Below are 22,990 nucleotides of genomic sequence, written 5' to 3' on the forward strand. Positions count from 1 at the left end.
AGATCTTCAGTCCTTTTTAAATTATTTATCCAGTTTTGACATGTAAACATTGGTTCAAGGTCCTCTTTAAAGGGAATCTGTCACCACGTTTTTAACACCTAAAGTGAGAGCAGCATAATCTAGGGCAGAGATCCTGATTCCAGCGATGTGTCACTTATTGGGCTGCCTAGTGTAGTTTTGATCTACTCCTGATTAAATAGTGATGTTATCATTGGAAGGCTACTTGGTGTGCTGCCAGGTAGTCCAGCATATTAATGAGCTAGATCTCCAGAAGAAAAAACATTGATTTTATCAAAATGACAGCAAACAGCTTAGTAAGTGACACATCACTGGAATCGGGATCTCTGTCTCTACATTATGCTGCTCTCAGATGGGGCAGCAAAAGCCTGGTGACAGATTTCCTTTAAGTAGATGTGTACACTGCCCTGCACTTTACTTACATAGTATCGTGCTACCTGATGTGCACAGTCATCATTAGTTCATTGATTTCATTATTCTGTAAGGTTCATAAATATTGGGACAGTGACACAAATTTTGGCATTTCAGCTGATTATCAAAACATATTTGAGATATATTTATATAATCAATATGGGCTTAAGTGCAGACTCTCAGCTTTAATATGAGGGTATACATCCTTATTGGAGTAAGGGTTTAGGACTTACAGGTCTTTATTATGTAGTTGCCTCTTTTCTCTCTTTTCAATGGTCCAAAAGTAATTAGACAGTTATCTCAAAAGCACTTTATCTCATAAGCTCTTTAATGGGCTATTCCCTCATTAATCCATCCTCAATTAAGCAGGTAAAAGGTCTGGAGCTGACTCTAGGTGTGGCATTTGCATTTGGAAGCTGTTGCTGTGAACTCACAACATGCAGTAAAAGGATCTCTCAATGGAAGAGAAACAGACCATCATTAGGCTGAAAAAAAAAAAAAAAAAGAAATCCATGAGACGTGTTAGACGTAGCCAAATAGTTTAAAAAATTCTGCAAAAAAAGAGTGCACTGGTAAGCTTGGAACCTCAAAAAAGCCTGGAAGTTCATGGAAGACAATGTTATTCACTGGGCACGTGGTTTGACTGCCATCACAACAACCTTGCTGAATGATCACAGAATCATTTCCATGTGAAGAAAAAACCCTTCAACCCAAAGTGAAGACCACTCTCCATGAAGTAGGTGTTTCAAGATCTAAGTCTACCATAAAGAAAAAATTTTATGAGCGCAAATACAGAGGGTCACCACAAAGTGCAAATCATTTATCAGTCTTAAATAGGGATGAGCGAGCATGCCCGCCGCTACTCTGTGCTCGCCCCAGCATCTCAGTGCTCGGTATACTCGGCGAGCTCCGAATACCGTTTAGATGCTCGGGCAGATGCTCGGCTCCCCCTCCCTGCATGTGGGCGGTATTTACAGAGTCATCCCACAGGCAGGGATTAGCTGTCACACACTGTAATGCCACAACCAACATGTCTGTGGCATTACAGTGATTGGCTGGCCGCACAGCGTCATCAGCTCTATATGACAGCTGATGGCGCTTTGCTCGGCAGTGTGAGCCACAGTCAGCTAGTGTAGGGGGAGTTGCTGCTGAGCTAGGGACAGATTTACTGTGTGTCTTAGGTAGTGTAGGTACTAGGAGACGTAACGTGACCGCTGCCATCGTTGCCATAGTAACCTACCGAGCGGGTTACTATAGCATTGGTGATCTCCAATCACCTGATTACAGAGGCCACTATGCACTGGCTCCTGCAGGAGCCGCAGGAGTTAACTCTCTGTTTACCAGCGCCGCAGGAGCCGCTGAATAGCGCCTCTGGAAATCAGCTGATCGGAGATCATCGTTGCTGCAGTAACTCACTCAGTAGGTTATTATGGCAATGGTGGCAGCGGTGACGTCAACGTCTACCAACCCGCCGTAGCCTCTGCTCGATTACTCGATTACACAGCATGGGGAGGAGCAGCGTTCTTGCTCCCTGTGCTGTGTGATATAGCAGAGCTGCATGGGTTGAAGAAAACTGAAGACCAGGATCGTGGAGGGGTAAGAGGGAGTAATAAAGATGAAGTCCCTAAGTGTGTCTGTGTATTTATTTTATAATAAAGTATTTTTTCTCTGTGTGGTGTCTTTTTTTTTTTTTTTTTTAACCCTTTATTGAAGATTCTTAATGGCCAGGTCAAACTTGACCTGACATTAAAAATCTCAGGCTTTATACCAGCTGGTAAAACAAAGCCGGTATTAACCCCTTTTTCCCCAGCGTGCCACCCGGCACCAGGGCCGCTGGAAGAGTTGGATACAGCGCCAGAAGATGGCTCTTCTATGAAAGCGCCATTTTCTGGGGCGGCTGCGGACTGCAATTCGCAGTGGGGGTGGGGGGGCGACAGAAAGCTTGAGCAAACCTGCGCTACGGATTCCAATCCCCAGATGCCTAGTTGTACCTGGCTGGACACAAAAATTGGGCAAAGCCCACGTCATTTTATTTATTTATTTTTTTTTAAATTATTTAATGAAATTCATGAAATAATAAAAAAAAAAGGAAAAACAAAAAGCCAGCACTAAATGTGTACTTCAGCACTAAAAATTCCAAGCTGTACTTATAAAAATTTGAGATTTTTGGCAAAAAATTGCAATTTCTTGAGCTACCCCAAATTTCTTTGGGGCAGTCCTACATGTGCCAGACGGCCTCACATATGAAATAGTAGAACTGCTCTTAGCAGCACTTGGTCTTTTTCAATCCCATACCTATGATGAGTCGTGGCTGTGGGCGGGACAGGCCCAAGCAAATGCTGCATGAGGTAAATAGCCTGTGGACAGGGCCTGATGACTGAATGTGAACAACCACCAACCGCCAAAATCTAGACAGGTGGAATACATCCCAAATTGGGGTGCATAGCAAGGTGGGGGTCAGCCACCGACCAATTCAATGAAGAAAAAACAAAAAGCCAGCACTAAATGTGCACTTCAGCACTAAAAATTCCAAATTTTTAGTGCAGTAGTGCACATTTGGTGCTGGCTATGTTGTTTTGTTAAAAAAGGGCTTCCCTATATTTTTGGTTCCCAGCTGGGTACAAATAGGCAGCTGGGCGTTGGGGGCAGTCCGTATGTACCTGCTGTACCTGGCTGGCATACAAAAATATGGCGAAGCCCACGTCATTTTTGTTTTTTTTAGTTTTTTGGGTAAAAAAAATAAAAAATGGGCTTCCCAAGGTTTTCCATTGCCAGTATAGGAGGCCGGAACACGCTGTCCCCAACCCCCAGCTGCCAGTTTGCATAATTATTTAATGAATTTCGTGAAATAATTTTAAAAAAACGATGTGCGTTTCGCCCAATTTTTGTGTCCAGCTAGCTACAAATAAGCACCTGGGGATTGTTATCTGCAGCACAGGTTGGCCCAAGCTTTCTGGGCCCCCCCTGCTACGAATTGCAGTCCGCAGCCACCCCAAAAATGGCGCGTTCATAGAAGCACCATCTTCTGGTGCTGTATCCAACTCTTCCAGTGGCCTTGGTGCCGGGTGGCTCGCTGGGTAATAATGGGGTTAGGGCCAGCTGGGTATTATCAGCTGGACCTAAGCCTGAAATTCATGGTGTCTTGCCAATATTAGGCATGGTCACCATGAATTTCTAGTAGAGATAAAAGAAAACACAAGACAGAGAAAAATATTTTTATTAGAAATAAAACACAACAGAATTAGTGACTCCATCTTTAATGAACTAAAGAACCCCCCCTTCGCCGTAGTCCTGGGTCGAGGGTCCCGCAATGTCCGAACCCAATATCATCTGATCGGTTTACCGGAAGGCAAAGCAATCAGCTGTATCAGGTTCAAGGACCTGAATCACATGACACATCAGATGATTGTTTAAAAGCCATTTACACAATCAGCTGATGCATCAGTAGAAAAAAAAAACTATATTCCTCTTTGCAGACTCCTGTCCGATCACTCCAGGACCTGCCGGTAATCAGCTGATGCAGTCACCTGACAGCATCAGCTGATCGTTTAAACCGGCTGGGCGGTAAAAAGCCAGCCTCACCTTTGGACTTATACGATGAGCTGATGCTGTCAGGTGACCGCATCAGCTGATCACCAGCAGGTCCTGGAGCCGATCGGACGTGTCCCGGGAGTCTGCAGACAGGTGAATATATTATTTTTATTTCTACTGTTCACTTTTGGTTTCGCTTATCAGTGAATGTACAGGCAGAGAGAAGCTGCCGCACATACGCTACTAAGCGAAAGTGCATGTCACACATGTCACAAGGGAGGAGGAACACAGGATTCTTCCTCCCCCTAATACTCAGACAACATTGCTCACAGCAGTAACCTGGGAGTCAGAAATGCTTACAGGGGGTCTTCCCCATGCTGCTCCCATGTCATTTGAGCACTGTTATAAATTTGTGAGCTTTCTCCAGACGGCCGGGGGTGCCACCGGAAAAATGGTCGAGTATCCCATAGGCTAATATTGGGCTCGGGTCGAGCACCCGAGCATTTCAAAATGCTCGACCCGAGCATCGAGCACCTGAGCATTTTACTGCTCGCTTATCTCTAGTCTTAAACATAGAAAATCCAGATTAGACTTTGCCAAAAAAAAATAAAAAATCTAAAAAAGTCTGCCCAGTTTTGGAAAAGCATTCATTGGACAGGTGAACCTAAAATCAACCTGTATTCGCACTCCTGTTTCCTCCCACACTCCAAAGACATACTTATAGGGAATTAAGATCATGAGCCCCAATGGGGACAGAGATGATCATATCTGTAAGGCGTTGTGAAATTAATAAAGCTATATAAGTGAGTAAAATAAATATGCTGCAATGGCTGAGTAGATCACCAAATTCCAAACTTGAAGCAGAAAGACCCACAAACGGGCAACAACTGAAGTCATCTGCAATAAAGGCCGGCAAAGCATCACAAAGGAGGAAACCCAGTGTTTGGTGATGTGCATTGCTTCCAGACTTCAGGAACTGTCTGCAAAGGATTCTCTACAAAGTGTTAAAAACTAACATTTTATTTATTGTAATTTGTCCATTTACTTTTGAGCTCGTGAAATGAGAAGCCTTTGTAGAAAAATGGTTTTCGTTCCCAAACGTTTCACAGGATATTTTTGTCCAACCCTTTTAATAAAACATTAAAGGGAACCGGTCATCAGATTTTAGCCCTATAAGCTGCGTCCACCACTAGTAAGCTCTTATATACAGCATTCTAGAATGCTGTATATAAGTGACAAGGCCGATCTGTATAACATAGAAAACAGCTTTTATTATACTCACCTGCTGAGCGGTTGGGTCCAATAGGTATTGCTGGTCTCGGTATGGCGCCTCCTATCTTCTTGCAATCGCCATCCTTCTTGCATCGTGTGGATGATGCGTCCTACATAATTCACACAAAGTCTGCCATTTTGCTCATGCTTATTCACTTCTGTCTGCCCTGCTGCGGGTAGAGCAAAGTATTGTAATGCAGAGGTGAAGGGAAAGGTCAAAGAACGCCCAAGCATGTGCACTACAATACTTTCATCTATCCTCAGCAGGACAGAGAGAAGCGCACGTGCACAGGAGAGCTATGGAGGTCTCTGTGTGGATGACGTAGGACACGTCATCCACACAAAGCAGGAAGGATGACGGCAATCACAAGAAGAGAGGAGGCACCGGTGCTGAGAGAGCGATGTCCATCGGACCGGAACGTATCAGACCACCCCACAGATGAGTATAATAAAAGATGTTTTTTACGTTCTACAGAGCGGCCTGGGCTCTTATACTGTATATAAGAGCCCAGTGGTGGTGGCCGCAGCTTATAAAGGACAAATCTGGTGACAGGTTTCTTTAAATGTTTACACTTCAATTGCATCTCAGTTATCTAATTTTAAATACAAAACATCCAACTATTTCTGCATCCATCTGTACCTGTTCTCCATTTACAGTGGGTATGGAAAGTATTCATACCCCTTTACATTTTTCACTCTTTCTTGAATTTCCCAAATGGCTGCAATGAAACAGAGTGAAAAATTTAAAGGGGTCCTAATACTTTCCGTACCCACAGTAATTTAAGCAACCACTTTAAAGGGGTTATCCGTCTTATTTTGGTTTTTTTTTATTATTCCATATTGGGCTACATTGGGACAGGTAAGCAGATAGTCACCACTTACCTGTCCTGCTGTCAGCCCCTCTCCCCCGGCTCAGAGTGCTCATGTGACCGCTCCTACTGTGATTTTGCTACTTCCGGTCATTTCATGTCAACAGGGGCAGGACGTTGTTGACATGCAAATCAGACACTGCATGTTGCCGCCCTGGGCAGGTAGAGTGTGATGAGCCCCGCCCCCCTCCCTGTAAGCTGCTATCTGTGCCCTGTATGTGCTGGACAAACAGGGTTGCCCTCTCTGTCTAGGAGACCATCAGCGCTGTTTGCCTGACAGTGCCCTTAGCTCATTATGTTGTATGGTGTACGGCCAACTGTGACCCCTCCCCCCTCCCCCGTGCACTGTCTCTGTGATGAATGCAGCATCCCGTGCTCATTGGCTTCTGAATACAGTCAGGGGCAAAGAGCAGGGATGTCACCTGACACCAGCGAACAACAGCACTGAGCTCTGCATCGCTCAGCTGTAAGGGCGCTACAATCATCACAGCGCAGAAGACACAGCACAGGTGAGAAGAGAGAGCAGGGGCAGGAACAGATAAGAGAGGGTACGGCTGACAGAGCGGGTGGGATGGGGCAGAGAGGAGAGTTCATGGGTGACAGTGCGGGGGGGTCAGAGACGAGAGTTCATGGGTGAGAGACGGGAGTGCTGGGGGGCAGAGGAGACAGCACAGGGGGAGAGAAGAGAGTGCATGAGGGTGGATTATATATAATATATAACTCTAGGTGTATGTGTGTGTATGGTATGTGTGTATATATCCTATAGACTCACATTAGGGGCTATATATAATTTTCATTACATAGTATTCATTTATCTATCAGGTGCTGGGGCAGAATACTGACAGGAATGTGTGTGCAGAGGGTGGGGCTGAACAATGAGGCCGGCCGGTGCCAGCTGTGACTGAGTTCGGCAGTCAGGCATGTCATGTTAGGGTGTGCTGAATGTAAACAAAGTGTTGCAGAGAATAAAGTGAAAAATCAAGAGGAACAAAAGTTAGAAAACAAAAAAAATAATGATGGGGTATTTTATATGACAATACAGCACGGATTAACTTAAACATTTTTTTGGAGTTTATGTCGGACAACTCCTTTAAGCATGTACTTAAGACAAGGTAGGGTTGAATTTGTTTGTTTTCATAACATTTCTTAACTGACTTTTTGTGGTTTTTTTCACCTTTTCTACCAGAATGGACTGCCTACTGGATTACAAATTAGTGATTTCTTTGACAATTTTATAAACAATTTAGGTAAGTTAATTCTGCTAAATTTTAAATAGAAACATAGCCATAGGGTGAAAAGTATATATTTCTCCTCCAGGGTCCATATGCATGAAACTAGGTCAGGAGTTAAGTTGACTTTATTTGCTGCAGATGTTGGCTGTGTTCTATAGCCAGTATCTGTTTGTAACAGCAGCAACTGCCTCAAATTGCTGCTGTTTAACCATTTTGATACGTTGCTGAATTCAATTGAAAAAATTAGTGGAAAAGTACTATATGCTAGAAAACAGTAAATGTAATTCTTTTCCGTTAAAAATGCTACCCAGTAGATGAATATAAATGTCCATATATGACACTGTAAACTTTGGAGTAATGCACATGTAAATGTCCTGGATAAAGTTATACTGCTGCGGGAGTGTCCCCTTGTGTACTTGCCTTGTAACGCGCCGAGGGTATACTGGGCGCTCTGGCCAGTAGCGTTGCTCAGCCCAGGCACGTGTTGTCACACGGCGGCATATTTAAACTGTACCATCACTAGTGGAGGCTACAGTGTCCTATTAGGGCCACAATTTACCTAGATTGTGGCCCTACTAGGATATCGTGGCCTCCACTAGCCTACTATCAACACATGCCTGGGGCTAAGGAACGTTACTTGCCAGATTGTGCTGTACACCCATGGCACGTTCCCAAGACAACTAAATGGTGGACTTCTCCCGTAGCGGTCTAACTTTATTCAGGACACTTGCACAGCAGTTCATGGTGTGACAAGCATCAACAAGAAGTAGATAATCCAGGAGAATAGAGCTGTGGATAAAAGCGCAATAGGGTCTTACCAGGCAAACATAGAGAACTCACCTAGAGGGGTTGTGAAAGTCACAACTCCTATAATCGCGTAGTATACAGGTGAACAGCTGCAGCCCCGAGTAGACAAATGGATTCAGGAGAAGAAAACTGGTATCTTGCCACGCTATCACCAAACCAATCGATGTGAGTAAATTATGCCATGCCTTTATTCAGTTGCACAGGTCAATGCGTTTCGGAGATCGCAGTCTTCTTCCTCAGGACATCAAGCAAAAGATTGTCATTTGCTTGATGTGAGGAAGGAGACTGCAATCTCCGAAACACGTTGACCTGTGCAATTGAATGAAGACATGGAATAATTTATTCACATCTATTGGTTTGGTGGTAGCGCGGCAAGACACCCATTTTCTTCTCCGGAATCCATAAGACATAGATAATAGTAGACAACCTCTTTTAAAAAGGATTTAAAAAGTTTAACCCCCCTTCCCGACCTTTGACGCACCATATGCGTCATGAAACCTTGTGCCTTCCCGACCTTTGACGCATCGTATGCGTCATGGCGGGTTTCCGTTCCTGCAGCGCTGGTGACCGGGTTTACTGAAATGTCACCAGCGCTGCAGGTACATAAGGACTTGTAGTTGAGCCCGGGGGGGGTGGCTTTGCCCCCCCCCGTAGCTACGATCGCTCTGATTGGCTGTTGGAAGTGTCACTTTCACATTCAATCAGAACGATTGTAATATTTCACCAATCAAACTTGGTGAAATATTACAATCCAGCCATGGCTGATGATGCAATATCATCAGCCATTGGCTGGAGCAGGGAGAGCTCCGTGTAATGCTCTCCCCCCCCATCTGATTGGAGGTAGCGTCCATGTGATGCTATCCCTCCAATCAGATGTGGAGGAGCGATGTGACCGGTGGGTGCCCTCCCCCTTCAGCTTCATCCTGACCGTGGACTGCGACGCTGAAGAGGGTCGTCACGTGCTGCCGCTGCCACCGCGATCTGCCGCCACCGATCACCATCCGGTAAGTTTTTCTCCCCTCTTTGCTGTCTTTCCCCTCCCTTCTGTGCTGTTCCGCGCTCCCCTCTGCTTTCTTCCTTTCCCCCCCCCCCCCGCTGTCTTCCGGCCCCCCCCCCACCCCGTTGTCTGATCCCACCCCCACCCCGACCTCCGTTCCCCCCGCCGTCCGATTCTACCCCCCCCAACCCACACTGACCTCCACTGCCTTCCCCGACCTCCGCTTTCTGTGATCACTCTCCGCCGGTGTCCTGCTTCTGACACCCGGCTGATGTGAGTGACTGCTGCTGCTGCCAGTGATCAATCCCCCGCCCTGGTGATCACTGGGCAGCAGGGGGCCGATCACTGGGCAGCAGGGGGCCGATCACTGGGCAGCAGGGGGCCGATCACTGGGCAGCAGGGGGCCGATCACTGGGCAGCAGGGGGCCGATCACTGGGCAGCAGGGGGCCGATCACTGGGCAGCAGGGGGCCGATCACTGGGCAGCAGGGGGCCGATCACTGGGCAGCAGGGGGCCGATCACCCGGACCCCCCTGCGATCTGCGCCCCTGCGGTCTGCGCCCCTGCGGTCTGCGCCCCTGCGGTCTGCGCCCCTGCGGTCTGCGCCCCTGCGGTCTGCGCCCCTGCGATCGCCCCCCCTGCGATCGCCCCCCCCTTCGATCGCCCCCCCTGCGATCGCCCCCCCTTCGATCGCCCCCCCTGCGATCGCCCCCCCTGCGATCGCCCCCCCTGCGATCGCCCCCCCTGCGCCCCTGCGATTGCGCCCCCCTGCGCCCCTGCGATTGCGTCCCCCTGCGCCCCGGTGATTACGCCCCTGTGATTATGCGGAGTAGAAGAGCCCGGAGGCCGGGAGTAGAAGAGCCCGGAGGCCGGGAGTAGAAGAGCCCGGAGGCCGGGAGTAGAAGAGCCCGGAGGCCGGGAGTAGAAGAGCCCGGAGGCCGGGAGTAGAAGAGCCCGGAGGCCGGGAGTAGAAGAGTCCGGAGGCCGGGAGTAGAAGAAGCCGGAGGCCATGGAGGAAGACCCACAGTAAAGTTTGAGTAACCCCCAACCTAGCGCTAGTGCACTAAACCACACACACCAAACTGAAGTACATTACACCACACTAACCTGAAATACACTACGTCAGGTTGGTATGCGGTGTGGTATAGTGTACGTCACGTTGGTGTGTGTTGTAGTGTGTGTTTGTTTGTGTGTCTGTGTGTGTGTGGGGGGTTTATACTACACCACACATCAACCTGACACACACCAACCTGAGGTACACTACCCTATACCACACTGCACACCAACCTTAATTAGTGTATGTTAGGTTGGTGTGTAGTGCATGTCAGGATGGTGTTTGTGGTGTATACTACACCACACATACCAACCTGACGTACACTAAACCACACACACACATCAACCTGACCTACACTACACCACATACCAACTTGAGATACACTACATCAGGTTGGTATGTGGTGTAGTGTAGGTCAGGTTGATGTGTGTGTGGTATAGTGTACGTCAGGTTGGTATGTGTGGTGTAGTATACACCACACACACCATCCTGACATACACCACACACCAACCTAACATACACTAAGTCAGGGTGGTGTGGGGTGTAGTGTACGTCAGGTTGATGTGTGTGGTGTTTACCACACACACACCAACCTGATGTATACTACACTACACACACACACACACCAACCTGACATACACTACATATTCTCCATACGCCACATGGTGTCCGTAAATAATTAGAGCTAGTTTTCCATTCAAATTGTTAGCAGACACCATGTCGCGTATGGAGAGCCCCTGTGTGCCTACACATTGGTGCTCCCCAAAAGTGACCCCCATTTTGGAAACTAGACCTCCCAAGGAACTTATCTAGTTGCATAGTGAGTACTTTGAACCTCCAGGTGCTTCACAAATTGATCCGTAAAAATGAAAAAGTACTTTTTTTTCCACAAATTTTCTTTTAGCCTCAATTTTTTTCATTTTCACATGGGCAACAGGATAAAATGGATCCTAAAATTTGTTGGGCAATTTCTCCTGAGTACATAGATACCTCATATGTGGTCATAAACCACTGTTTGGGTGCACGGCAGGGCTCGGAAGGGAAGGAGCGCCATTTGACTTTTTGAATGGAAAATTAGCTCCAAAAGTCAAATAGCGCTCCTTGCCTTCCGAGTCTTGCCGTGCACCCAAATACTTGATTTCCACTACATATGAGGTATCTGTGTACTCAGGAGAAATTGCACAATAAATTTTATGGTGTAATTTTTCCTGATACCCTTGTGAAATGCTACATTTTATGGCTAAAGTAACATTTTTGTGTAAAAAAAGTAAATTTTAATTTTTTTTTTCCACATTGCTTTGATTCTTGTGAAGCACCTAAAGGGGTAATAAATTTCTTGAATGTGGTTTTGAGTAGCCTGAGCGGTACAGTTTTCTTTGTCGCTCTATTGGGAGACCCAGACAATTGGGTGTATAGGCTATGCCTCCGGAGGCCGCACAAAGTATTACACTCAAAAGTGTTAAGCCCCTCCCCTTCTGCCTATACACCCCCCGTGCTCCCACGGGCTCCTCAGTTTTTTGCTTTGTGCGAAGGAGGTCAGACACGCACAGCACAGCTCCACAGATTAGTCAGCAGCAGCTGCTGACTATGTCGGTTGGAAGAAAAGTGGGCCCATATAGGGCCCCCAGCATGCTCCCTTCTCACCCCACTCTTGTCGGCGGTGTTGTTAAGGTTGAGGTATCCATTGCGGGTACGGAGGCTGGAGCCCACATGCTGCTTTCCTTCCCCATCCCCCTCAGGGCTCTGGGTGAAGTGGGATCCTATCGGTCTCCAGGCACTGAGACCGTGCTTCATCCACAACTCCTGTGGAGCCTGCTGGATAGGAGCCGGGTACCGTTCAGGGACATGGCCCTGCTACGTGAAGGTACTCTGTATCCCTGTGGGGACCGCGCACGGCAACACCTCAGCTTTGCTGGGTGTGCTAGTGCACCGGGGGACCGGGTTAAACTGTGCCATTACACACTCAGCGTCGCTGAGTGTGTTTATATGTAGGGGCTACCGCGCTAACCGCCGCTGCCATGGGAAACTGCGGCGCGGCTGGGACTTGTAGTTCGCCGGGGACTTCGGCGTTGGCCGCGCTTTTACGGCGGCCACGCTTATACTCGAGTCCCCGGCTTGGCTTGCGGCCTAGTTTCCCTTTCTCCCGCCCTCAGCCCTGACAGGCAGGGGAAGGGCGGGACGCTGCACGGAAGAGCAGCACTGAGGGCTGGAGTATGATTTCCATACTCCACCCCCCTCACTGTGCACAGTGTGAGCACCTCGGCTACGCCCACGGCTCCCTCCTCTCGTCAGGACGCCGCAGCCATTTCCTGTCAGCTCCTACGACGCTGCAGAGAGGGACAAACCCTGAGAGACCCAGACACGGTCTCTGGTGGCCTCATAACCGCTTTAGGCGGATGGTAAGCAGCACCTGTGGTGCTAGCCTCATGGTGCTGTAGTGTACTGATACATTATTTGTTTTTAGTATATATTTTACACTGTATGAGCACAGTTCATTCTGGCTATATACCCTAGTGTGTTACTCAGGGAAAACAATAGCATGGCGCCCACAAAAGGCAGGGGTGCCAAAAACACAGGCTTATTATGCTGCCTGCGTCGCTTGTACGACCCAGCTGCCGGCAGGTTCCATTGACCCTCATTGTGTGCAATGTTCGGCCCCTGTGACACTTCTTCAGCCAGGGCCTCTGCTAAGAGGGGCCCAGGGGGAGCCACCTGTTGACACTGTCCTAGTGACGGGGACGGAGTTTGCAAAACTCTCTGAGACTATGGCTAAGATACTAGAAGCCTTGCAGTCCAGGCCGGTATCTCAGCAAAGGGACTCTGTTGAATCATTGTTCCCTGGCCCCCCTCAGTTGGACCAACAATGTCCTCCCGGGGTATCTCATACATCCCAGGCTGAGGGTTCTGACTTAGACCCCAGCCCCAGACCGACTAAGCAGGCTCGCTTAGAATTTCCCTCGACATCATATTGTTCAGGGTCTCAGCGGGGGGAATCTCTGGTTGATAATGCGGAGACAGCTGATCAGGATTCTGATCCTGAGGGCGCTCTCAATCTTAATACTCCAGACGGGGACGCCATACTGAACGTTCTTATTGCGTCCATCGATCAAATGCTGGATATTTCTCCCTCAGCTCCTCCGGCGGAGGAGTCAGCTTCTCTTACACCGAGTATGTTTCTAGACCACTCTGATTTCAGAGAGGCAGTCCAGAATCATCATGCTTGTCCAGATAAGCGTTTTTTCTAAGCGCCTTAAGGATACACGTTATCCTTTTTCCCCTGACGTGGTTAAAGGTTGGACTCAGTGTCCCAAAGTGGATCCTCCAATCTCCAGACTGGCGGCTAGATCCATACTTGCAGTGGACGAGGGGGCCTCACTCAAGGATGCCACTGACAGGCAGATGGAGCTCTGGTTGAAATCCATCTATGAAGCTATCGGAACTTCTTTTGCCCCAGCATTCGCAGCTGTATGGGCGCTACAAGCTATCTCAGCAGGTCAAGCACAAATTGAAGCAGCCACATGCACGGCCGCGCCACAAGTGGCATCCATTACCACCCAGACCTCGGCAATTGCGTCTTACGCTATTATTGCTGTCCTGGACTCTGCGAGCCGTACGGCGGTCGCGGCCGCCAATTCGGTGGTACTCCGCAGGGCCTTGTGGCTACGGGAATGGAAGGCAGATTCTGCTTCCAAAAAGCGCTTAACCAGTTTGCCAATTTCTGGCGACAGGCTGTTTGGCGAGCGTCTGGATGAAATCATCAAACAATCCAAGGGAAAGGATACATCCTTACCCCAGTCCAAACAGGACATACCCCAACGGAGGAGAGGGCAGTCGAGGTTTCGGTCCTTTCAGGGCGCGGGCAGGTCCCAATTCTCCTCGTCCAAAAGGTCTCAGAAAGTACAAAGGAACTCTGATGCATGGCAGTCTAAGTCACGTCCTTAAAAGGCCACCGGAGGCGCCGCTAACAAAGTGGCTTCCTCATGACTTTCGACCTCCTCTAGTAGCATCCTCGGTCGGTGGCAGGCTTTCCCGCTTTTGCGACACCTGGCTGCCACAAATAAAAGACCGCTGGGTGAGAGACATTCTGTCTCACGGTTACAAGATAGAGTTCACCTCTCGTCCCCCGACTCGATTCTTCAGGTCATCCCCGCCTCACTAGCGAGCCGAGGCTCTTCTGCAGGCGCTGCGCACTCTGAAGGCAGAAGGAGTGGTGATCCCGGTTCCTCTTCAGCAACTGAGCCACGGTTTTTACTCCAACTTGTTTGTGGTCCCAAAGGAGGACGGGTCTTTCCGCCCGGTCCTGGACCTGAAACTGCTCAACAAACATGTAAAAACCAGACGGTTCAGGATGGAATCCCCCCGCTCCGTCATCGCCTCAATGTCCCAAGGAGATTTCCTTGCGTCGATCGATATCAAAGATGCTTATCTCCACGTACCGATTGCTCCAGAGCACCAGCGCTTCTTGCGCTTCGCCATAGGAAATGAACACCTGCAATTCGTGGCACGGCCGTTCGGCCTGGCAACAGCCCCACGGGTTTTTACCAAGGTTATGGCTACTGTAGTAGCGGTCCTCCACTCTCAGGGTCACTCGGTGATCCCGTACTTGGACGATCTGCTAATCAAGGCACCTCTCAAGAGGCATGCCAACGCAGCCTCGACGCTACCCTGGAGACTCTCCAGGGTTTCGGGTGGATCATCAATTTTCCAAAGTCAAATCTGACACCGGCCCAATCACTGACGTATCTTGGCATGGAGTTTCATACCCTCTCAGCGATAGTGAAGCTTCCGCTGATCAAGCAGCAGTCACTACAGAAAGGGGTACAATCTCTCCTTCAAGGCCAGTCACACCCCTTGAGGCGCCTCATGCACTTCCTGGGGAAGATGGTGGCAGCAATGGAGGCAGTCCCTTTCGCGCAGTTTCACCTGCGTCCCCTTCAATGGGACATCCTACGCAAATGGGACAGGAAGTCGACGTCCCTCGACAGGACCGTTTCCCTCTCTCAGGCGACCAAAGCTTCCCTTCGGTGGTGGCTTCTTCCCACTTCATTATCGAAGGGGAAATCCTTCCTACCCCCATCCTGGGAAGTAGTCACGACGGACGCGAGTCTGTCAGGGTGGGGAGCGGTTTTTCTCCACCACAGGGCTCAGGGTACGTGGACCCAGCAAGAGTCCTCGCTTCAGATCAATGTTCTGGAAATACGGGCAGTGTATCTTGCCCTGAAAGCGTTCCAGCAGTGGCTGGAAGGCAAGCAGATCCGAATTCAGTCGGACAATTCCACAGCGGTGGCATACATCAACCACCAAGGCGGCACACGCAGCCGGCAAGCCTTCCAGGAAGTCCTGCGGATTTTGATGTGGGTGGAAGCCACGGCCTCCACCATATCCGCAGTTCACATCCCAGGCGTGGAAAACTGGGAAGCAGACTTTCTCAGTCGCCAGGGCATGGACGCAGGGGAATGGATCCCTTCACCCGGACGTGTTTCAGGAGATCTGTTGCCACTGGGGGGTGCCGGACGTCGACCTCATGGCGTCCCGGCACAACAACAAGGTACCAATGTTCATGGCACGGTCTCAAGATCCCAGAGCTATGGCGGCAGACGCCTTAGTTCAGGATTGGTCGCAGTTTCAGCTCCCCTATGTGTTTCCTCCGCTGGCACTGTTGCCCAGAGTGTTACGCAAGATCAGGGCCGACTGCCGCCGCGCCATCCTCGTCGCTCCAGACTGGCCGAGGAGGTCGTGGTACCCGGATCTGTGGCATCTCACGGTCGGCCAACCGTGGGCACTACCAGACCGAACAGACTTGCTATCTCAAGGGCCGTTTTTCCATCTGAATTCTGCGGCCCTCAACCTGACTGTGTGGCCATTGAGTCCTGGATCCAAGCGTCTTCAGGGTTATCTCAAGACGTCATTGCCACTATGAGACAGGCTAGGAAACCAACGTCCGCCAAGATCTATCACAGGACGTGGAAAATTTTTCTGTCGTGGTGCTCTGCTCAGGGTTTTTCTCCCTGGCCATTTGCATTACCTACTTTTCTGTCCTTCCTTCAATCTGGACTGGAAAATGGTTTGTCGCTCGGCTCCCTTAAGGGACAAGTCTCAGCGCTCTCTGTGTTTTTCCAGAAGCGCCTAGCCAGACTTCCACAGGTACGCACGTTCCTGCAGGGGGTTTGTCACATAGTTCCACCTTACAAGCGGCCGTTAGAACCCTGGGATCTAAACAGGGTGCTGATGGTTCTTCAGAAACCACCATTCGAGCCAATGAGAGATATTTCCCTCTCACGACTTTCGCAGAAAGTGGTTTTTCTAGTAGCAGTCACTTCTCTTCGGAGAGTGTCTGAGCTAGCAGCGTTGTCGTGCCAAGCCCCTTTCCTGGTGTTTCACCAGGACAAGGTGGTTCTACGTCCGGTTCCGGAATTTCTCCCTAAGGTGGTATCCCCCTTTCATCTCAATCAGGATATTTCCTTACCTTCTTTTTATCCTCATCCAGTTCACCAATGTGAAAAGGATTTGCACTTGTTAGATTTGGTGAGAGCACTCAGACTCTACATTTCTCGTACAGCGCCCCTGCGCCGCTCGGATGCACTCTTTGTCCTTGTCGCTGGCCAGCGTAAAGGGTCACAGGCTTCCAAATCAACCCTGGCTCGGTGGATCAAGGAGCCAATTATCGAAGCTTACCGTTCGGCTGGGCTTCCGGTTCCCTCAGGGCTGAAGGCCCATTCTACCAGAGCCGTGGGCGCGTCCTGGGCTTTGAGGCACCAGGCTACGGCTCAGCAGGTGTGTCAGGCGGCTACCTGGTCGAGCCTGCACACTTTCACGAAGCACTATCAGGTGCATACCTATGCTTCGGCGGATGCCAGCCTAGGTAGACGAGTCCTTCAGGCGGCGGTTGCCCACCTGTAGGAAAGGGCCGTTTTACGGCTCTCTTACGAGGTATTATTTTACCCACCCAGGGACTGCTTTTGGACGTCCTAATTGTCTGGGTCTCCCAATAGAGCGACAAAGAAGAAGGGAATTTTGTTTACTTACCGTAAATTCCTTTTCTTCTAGCTCTAATTGGGAGAGCCAGCACCCGCCCCTGTTTTTTTGTGTACACATGTTGTTCATGTTGAATGGTTTCAGTTCTCCGATATTCCTTTGGATTGAAGTTACTTTAAACCAGTTTTTAATTATTTTTCCTCCTTCTTGCTTTTGCACCAAAACTGAGGAGCCCGTGGGAGCACGGGGGGTGTATAGGCAGAAGGGGAGGGGCTTAACACTTTTGAGTGTAATACTTTGTGCGGCCTCCGGAGGCATAGCCTATACACCCAATTGTCTGGGTCTCCCAATTAGAGCTAGAAGAAAAGGAATTTACGGTAAGTAAACAAAATTCCCTTCTTTAGAATGGGGTCACTTTTGGGTATTTTCTGTCACCTAGGCCTCTCAAAGTCGCTTCAAATGTGATGTGGTCCCTAACAAAAAGTTTTTTGTAAATTGTGTTGGAAAAATGAGAAATTGCTGATGAACTTTGACCCCTTCTAAGTTCCTAACGAAAAAAAAAAAAATTGTTTTGAAAATTGCGCTGGTGTAAAGTAGACATGTGGGGAAATTTTATTTAGTAACTATTTTGTGTGACATATTTCTCAGATTTACTGGTATAAAATGTCAAATTTTGAAAATTGCGCAATTTTCTAAATTTTCGCCAAATTTCCGAAATTTTCAAAAATGAACGCAAAAAATATCGGCCTAAATCTACCACTTTCATGAAGTACAATATGTCACAAAAAAAACAATGTCAGAATCGCCAGGATCCGTTGAAGCGTTCCAGAGTTATAACCTCATAAAGGGACACTGGTCAGAATTGCGCAAAATGGCGAGGTCAGTAAGGTCAAAATAGGCTGGGGGCTGAAGGGGTTAAAATAAAAATAAGATACAACTATATTTTTTTAGAAAAAATGTATTTTATTTTTCACAAGTGTTAAAAAAAATACATATACATTATTCTTGCAGTGACCTTTCCATGGGTTAATGTTTATTTTCATTTAATAAAATGCTAGTCATATTTTAAATATTTGATTTACAGATCTATCTACAGAATGTAAAGAAAGTCATATCTCCGGTGTTAAAAAACCATCTCCGACTCCTCCTGTTGTAAACGATGTGCCGCAGAGTAAGTTGCACCAACCACATACTCTTTCTTCACTAGAACAATTAGAAGATTTTCTTGAGGCTTCCACAGGCACAAAAATCCTTCAGGGGGATGCAGATGGCACAACAGCTATGCCACTTATTGATGAACTGCACAGTCAAATGCTGAGCAGTTTGGCTATCTTGGATCATCCTACTTTATCTATGGACACATCTGACTTGCACTTCTCGCCAGAAGAAAACTCATTAGAACTGGACCTATCTGAACCTCACCTGGATAGTATGGACTGGCTCGAGCTGTCGGAGCCTCCAGCAATGAATCTGACTCCACTCAGTACAGCAACACCAAGTGTCTTTTCTACAGACTTTTTGGACAGCCATGACTTGCACCTACAATGGGACTCCTGTTTATAACAATGTGATTGTTGAAGTTTAGATCTAAGAAAACATGCTGCACTTTCCCTGCATTTTTTATGCCAAATAATTGTCAAACGGGCTGCGCCAGAAAGACCATGATACAAGGTGCCAAACAGTTGGGAATAACTAGCTGACATGTTCAGAGATTGATCAACAAAAAATAGCATTATATTTAGCAGAATATTAACAATGTCATCCACTTAATGCCTTAAAAGGGTTATCTACTTTCACAAAAGTGGTGCCCAACTGCCTGCTCATGTTGTCTGTCTATATCTACAGAGCTGCTGAGCTCAGTGATTGGCTGCAGCGGTGATGTATGCTCTAGTCGTGACATCCCTGATGCAGCCAAACAGAGCCTGGAGCAGCGTCAGTGAGCTGGCGCTGGACCAAGGAAGGGTGAATATTATCATGGTTCGCTGGTTAATAGCTATGCAGTTCTTTGGGCACCATGTTTGTAAACTTTGAAACCTAGAATTCTCCAGTATAGTTTACATTTTTGATCTTGCATTTGTGTTTCTGTAACTGCCCTTAGCATATGTATCCACATGTGGCTCTTCTGAATGTAAAATGGTGTCCTCTGGATATGAAAACCTTTACAGTAATTATCTTTTACAATTTTGTCTTTAATGCAACTGACAGTTCATAATTATGTATAATTTATCATCATGTGATAAATTAGTACATTTTAGAACCTAAAGGGGCTGTCCGGTAACAAGATATTAATGATCTATCTTTAAGGTTGTGATAACACTTTGTGGGTGCGCTAGGAAACTGCAGTGTTTTGCCGCAATTTAAAAAAAAAAATAAATTCTACAATACCAGCAGTTGAACACAACCTTAGGGCGGCTTTGCACGTTGCAACATCGCACGTGCGATGTCGGTGGGGTCAAATCGAAAGTGACGCACATCCGGCGTCACTTTCGACATTGTTGTGTGTAAATTCTAGATGATACGATTAACGAGCGCAAAAGCGTCGTTATCGTATCATCGATGCAGGCTCCGACTTTTCCATAATTATGCTGCCGCGACAGGTATGATGCTGTTCCTCGTTCCTGCGGCAGCACACATCGCTGTGTGTTACGCCGCAGGAGCGAGGAACTTCACCTTACCTGCCGCCGGCGGCTCTACGGAAGGAAGGAGGTGGGCGGGATGTTTACATCCTGCTTATCTTCGCCCCTCCGCCGCTATTGGCCGCCTGACGTGTGACGTCGCTATGACGCCGCACGACCCGCCCCCTTAGGAAGGAGGCGGGTCGTCGGCCAGAGCGACGGTCGCAGGGCAGGTTAGTGCATGTGAAGCTGGCGTAGCGATAATTTTCGCTACGCCAGCTATCACAAGATATCGTACCTACGACGGGGGCGGGGACTATCGTGTGCGACATCGCAGCATCGGCTTGCGATGTCGCAACGTGCAAAGCCCGCCTTAGGGTTGGTCATCAATTTCAGCTCAGTAGGGGTCTAACACCTGGCATCCGACCACCAGGGCTGATTTCAGCTGATCTATGGCAGTGCCATGCATTGGATTCTCATCAGTCTGATATAAAAGGGGCTTTCCAGTCTAAAATGATAAGTCTGCAGTCAAACTATGTAAATGCATTATTGTGAATCCTCACATCGCATGGATTGTGCGCTGTGAGGATTCTCCAGTGTCCGAGCCAGAAACGGCGGTTACCTTGCAGCAAGTATGTGATATGCACACTCCCAGCCAGAAGTCAACTAGATGAGCGAGGCCTTCCTAAATGCACTTCCATCGAGCGAGGCCGCACACATCTATTCGGATTCTGGTCTGGAGTGTGCATATTGCATACTTGCGGCCACATGACCACCATTCCTGGCTCTTCATTAGAGAATCCTCACAGTGCACAATGTGTGCCATATGAGGATACACAAGTCTGCAGTCACATAGTGACACATGGAGGGACTGCAGACTTGTCATTTTAGACCGGACAATCCCTTTAATGAACTATTTCAAAGATAGATAATCGATATCTCCTTACCGGACAACCCCCTTATATGATTTTTGTAAACTTAGAGGATCTGACACTGAATTTCAGAGTATAAATTGCTTAGATTATTGAAGGGGTTGTCCACTACTAGGACAACCTCTTTTGATTCCACTTGTTTCCACTAATTAAAATAAAACAACCTGTCCTAACCTCGTGTTCTGGCGCCATTCCAGCATTCACAGTCAACATGGTTCAGGGCTCACGTGACATCACGCGAGCCCCGTGTCCAATCACAGACTGCTTCTCTCTCCCTGTATTCAGACCAAATGAGTTAATCAACAGGAAGGGATGCTGCGGCCTCCAGTCACTTCCTGTTGATTGCTTATTTGGTCCGAAGGCATGGCAAGTGAAGCCGGTGTTGATTGGATGCGGGGCTCACCTGACGTCACAATGTCACATGAGTCCCAAACTGCGCTTATCGCCAGGGCTGGAACAGAGCCAAAACAGGAGATGAGTACAGGGTCTTTTATTTTACCTGGCGGAAACAAGTAGAGTCAGAAGGGGTTGTCCTAGTAGTGGAAACCCCTTTAAATCTCTTAGACCTCATAAGGCTGGTATGCTATGAAAACCCATTCCAGAATGGCTATATAATCCTTTTAGAAAGTTTGGTATTAAACATAAAATTTAAACGAGCATTTTTGAGCAAGAAAACTTTTGAAAATGATTGTTGCATCGGCCTCACCAGGTCTAAGAGAGCACTTCAAAGATCCATGAAGTTTGTGTTGTGAAATCTAGTGACAGGTATGCTTTAATACAAAACTATTGTAAATGCTGATTAGTACATTTCTATTGGGCTGTTTGACATAAGAAAAAGAAACAAAAACCTGAGTTCCGCAGATCTTCTAAACTAAACAATTTGCATACCATAAAGATTTTCTACACCTGTGCGAACCCAGTGCTTGACCCAGAAGGGTGCTTGATCTCGATTTTCCCATGTATCTGACAATTCACCTGATATCAATTCTTTTATGGTTCACTGCACCTGAGAACATCATACCATTTATTACTAAATTGTAACTGTATTGTCATTGAATGTACTTTTTTCCATTACCAAACTTATCAACATGCTATAATGTATATATTTACTGATTTTCCAGTTATTGGTTAGTTATTATTTTACCTATTGCTGCCAAAAAAGTAACACTTCTGCCAAATACTTTTTTTCAGTCATATTGAGGCACTGCATTTTATCCATTGAGAGAAAATTGTTTATTCATCCCACATTCTATTGCTCATTCTGCTGATGTTGAGTTGTTTTTTCAGTCTGGTTATGATAAAGGATGACTGATTATTAATCGTTTTCCTGTGCTAAATATATATGGATATATTTGCTTGGTGCAAATACTTATGCTGGATATCTGGAATTTGTATTCAAGAACTGAATGTACAAATTAAATGATGAATACCAGATGTATAATTAAATAAAAATTGTTGGGAAGCTTAACCACACAACATATTTCTGTAAGTTGTAGCATGTTTTATTTTTCATTCACTGGGTGCAATAGCACTAATAGCTCCCTGTACGATATCCATGGCTGATTATTTCCACAGCTCTTCTATTATAATGGTCGTGCTTGACCACTGTACTTAAAAGGATTATTTTCACTAATCCATTTGGGTTTACGTGAATAGACTTAACAAAAAAATACAAAAAATTATACACTATTTTGTGCAGTTTTGGTTGGAGTGTTTTCCCTCCTTTTACCCAAAATTACATTTGCCATAATTTTGCTTAACACTAGACAACTTTGCTTTATATCGGTCTCTAGCATACTTACATAGTAGAATAGCAGAAATAAAGATTTCTAACATGAAACCTTAGAAGGCTATGTGTGCATGCTACGTTATTTGACGCTGCGTTTTTCGCCGCAAAAAGCGCACAAAAACGCACCCGTGGCTGCGTTTTTCAAATGCATTGTTTGGGTGAAAAAAAACAGAAAAGAATTGACATTTTTTTTTTTTTTCTTCAGCTCCAAAACAGTTAAAAAAAAAAAAAAAAAAAAAAGCACTCTGTGGACAGCAAAAATGAAAACTCATAGACATTGCTGAGGAAGCAAAGTCATTAAGTTTTCTGACAAAATGCACCCGAAAAACGCTGCAAAAAAAAGCACCACGCACACACAGCCATATTGTTTTACTATATATAGATATATATATATATATATATATATATATATATATATATATATATATATATATATATATAGTGTGTGTATATGTATATATGTGTGTGTGTGTGTGTGTACCGTATTTT

At 47.0% G+C, this 22,990-nt stretch overlaps 1 protein-coding gene across 2 annotated transcripts in view; it reads left to right on the forward strand.

The window, feature by feature from the left end:
* The window catches only part of MRTFA (myocardin related transcription factor A), a 286,868-nt gene extending 264,359 nt beyond the window's left edge, over positions 1–22,509 (forward strand). For both annotated transcript variants that reach the window (XM_075321914.1, XM_075321915.1), the window contains 2 exons: positions 7,288–7,348; positions 18,250–22,509. In XM_075321914.1, the coding sequence (XP_075178029.1) occupies positions 7,288–7,348; positions 18,250–18,728 (540 nt within the window). In that variant the 3' untranslated portion in view covers positions 18,729–22,509. The remainder of the gene's footprint in view (positions 1–7,287; positions 7,349–18,249) is intronic.
* Positions 22,510–22,990: the final 481 nt, after the last annotated feature.

This window comes from Anomaloglossus baeobatrachus, chromosome 8, assembly GCF_048569485.1.
Source record: "Anomaloglossus baeobatrachus isolate aAnoBae1 chromosome 8, aAnoBae1.hap1, whole genome shotgun sequence".
Lineage (NCBI taxonomy): Eukaryota > Metazoa > Chordata > Amphibia > Anura > Aromobatidae > Anomaloglossus > Anomaloglossus baeobatrachus.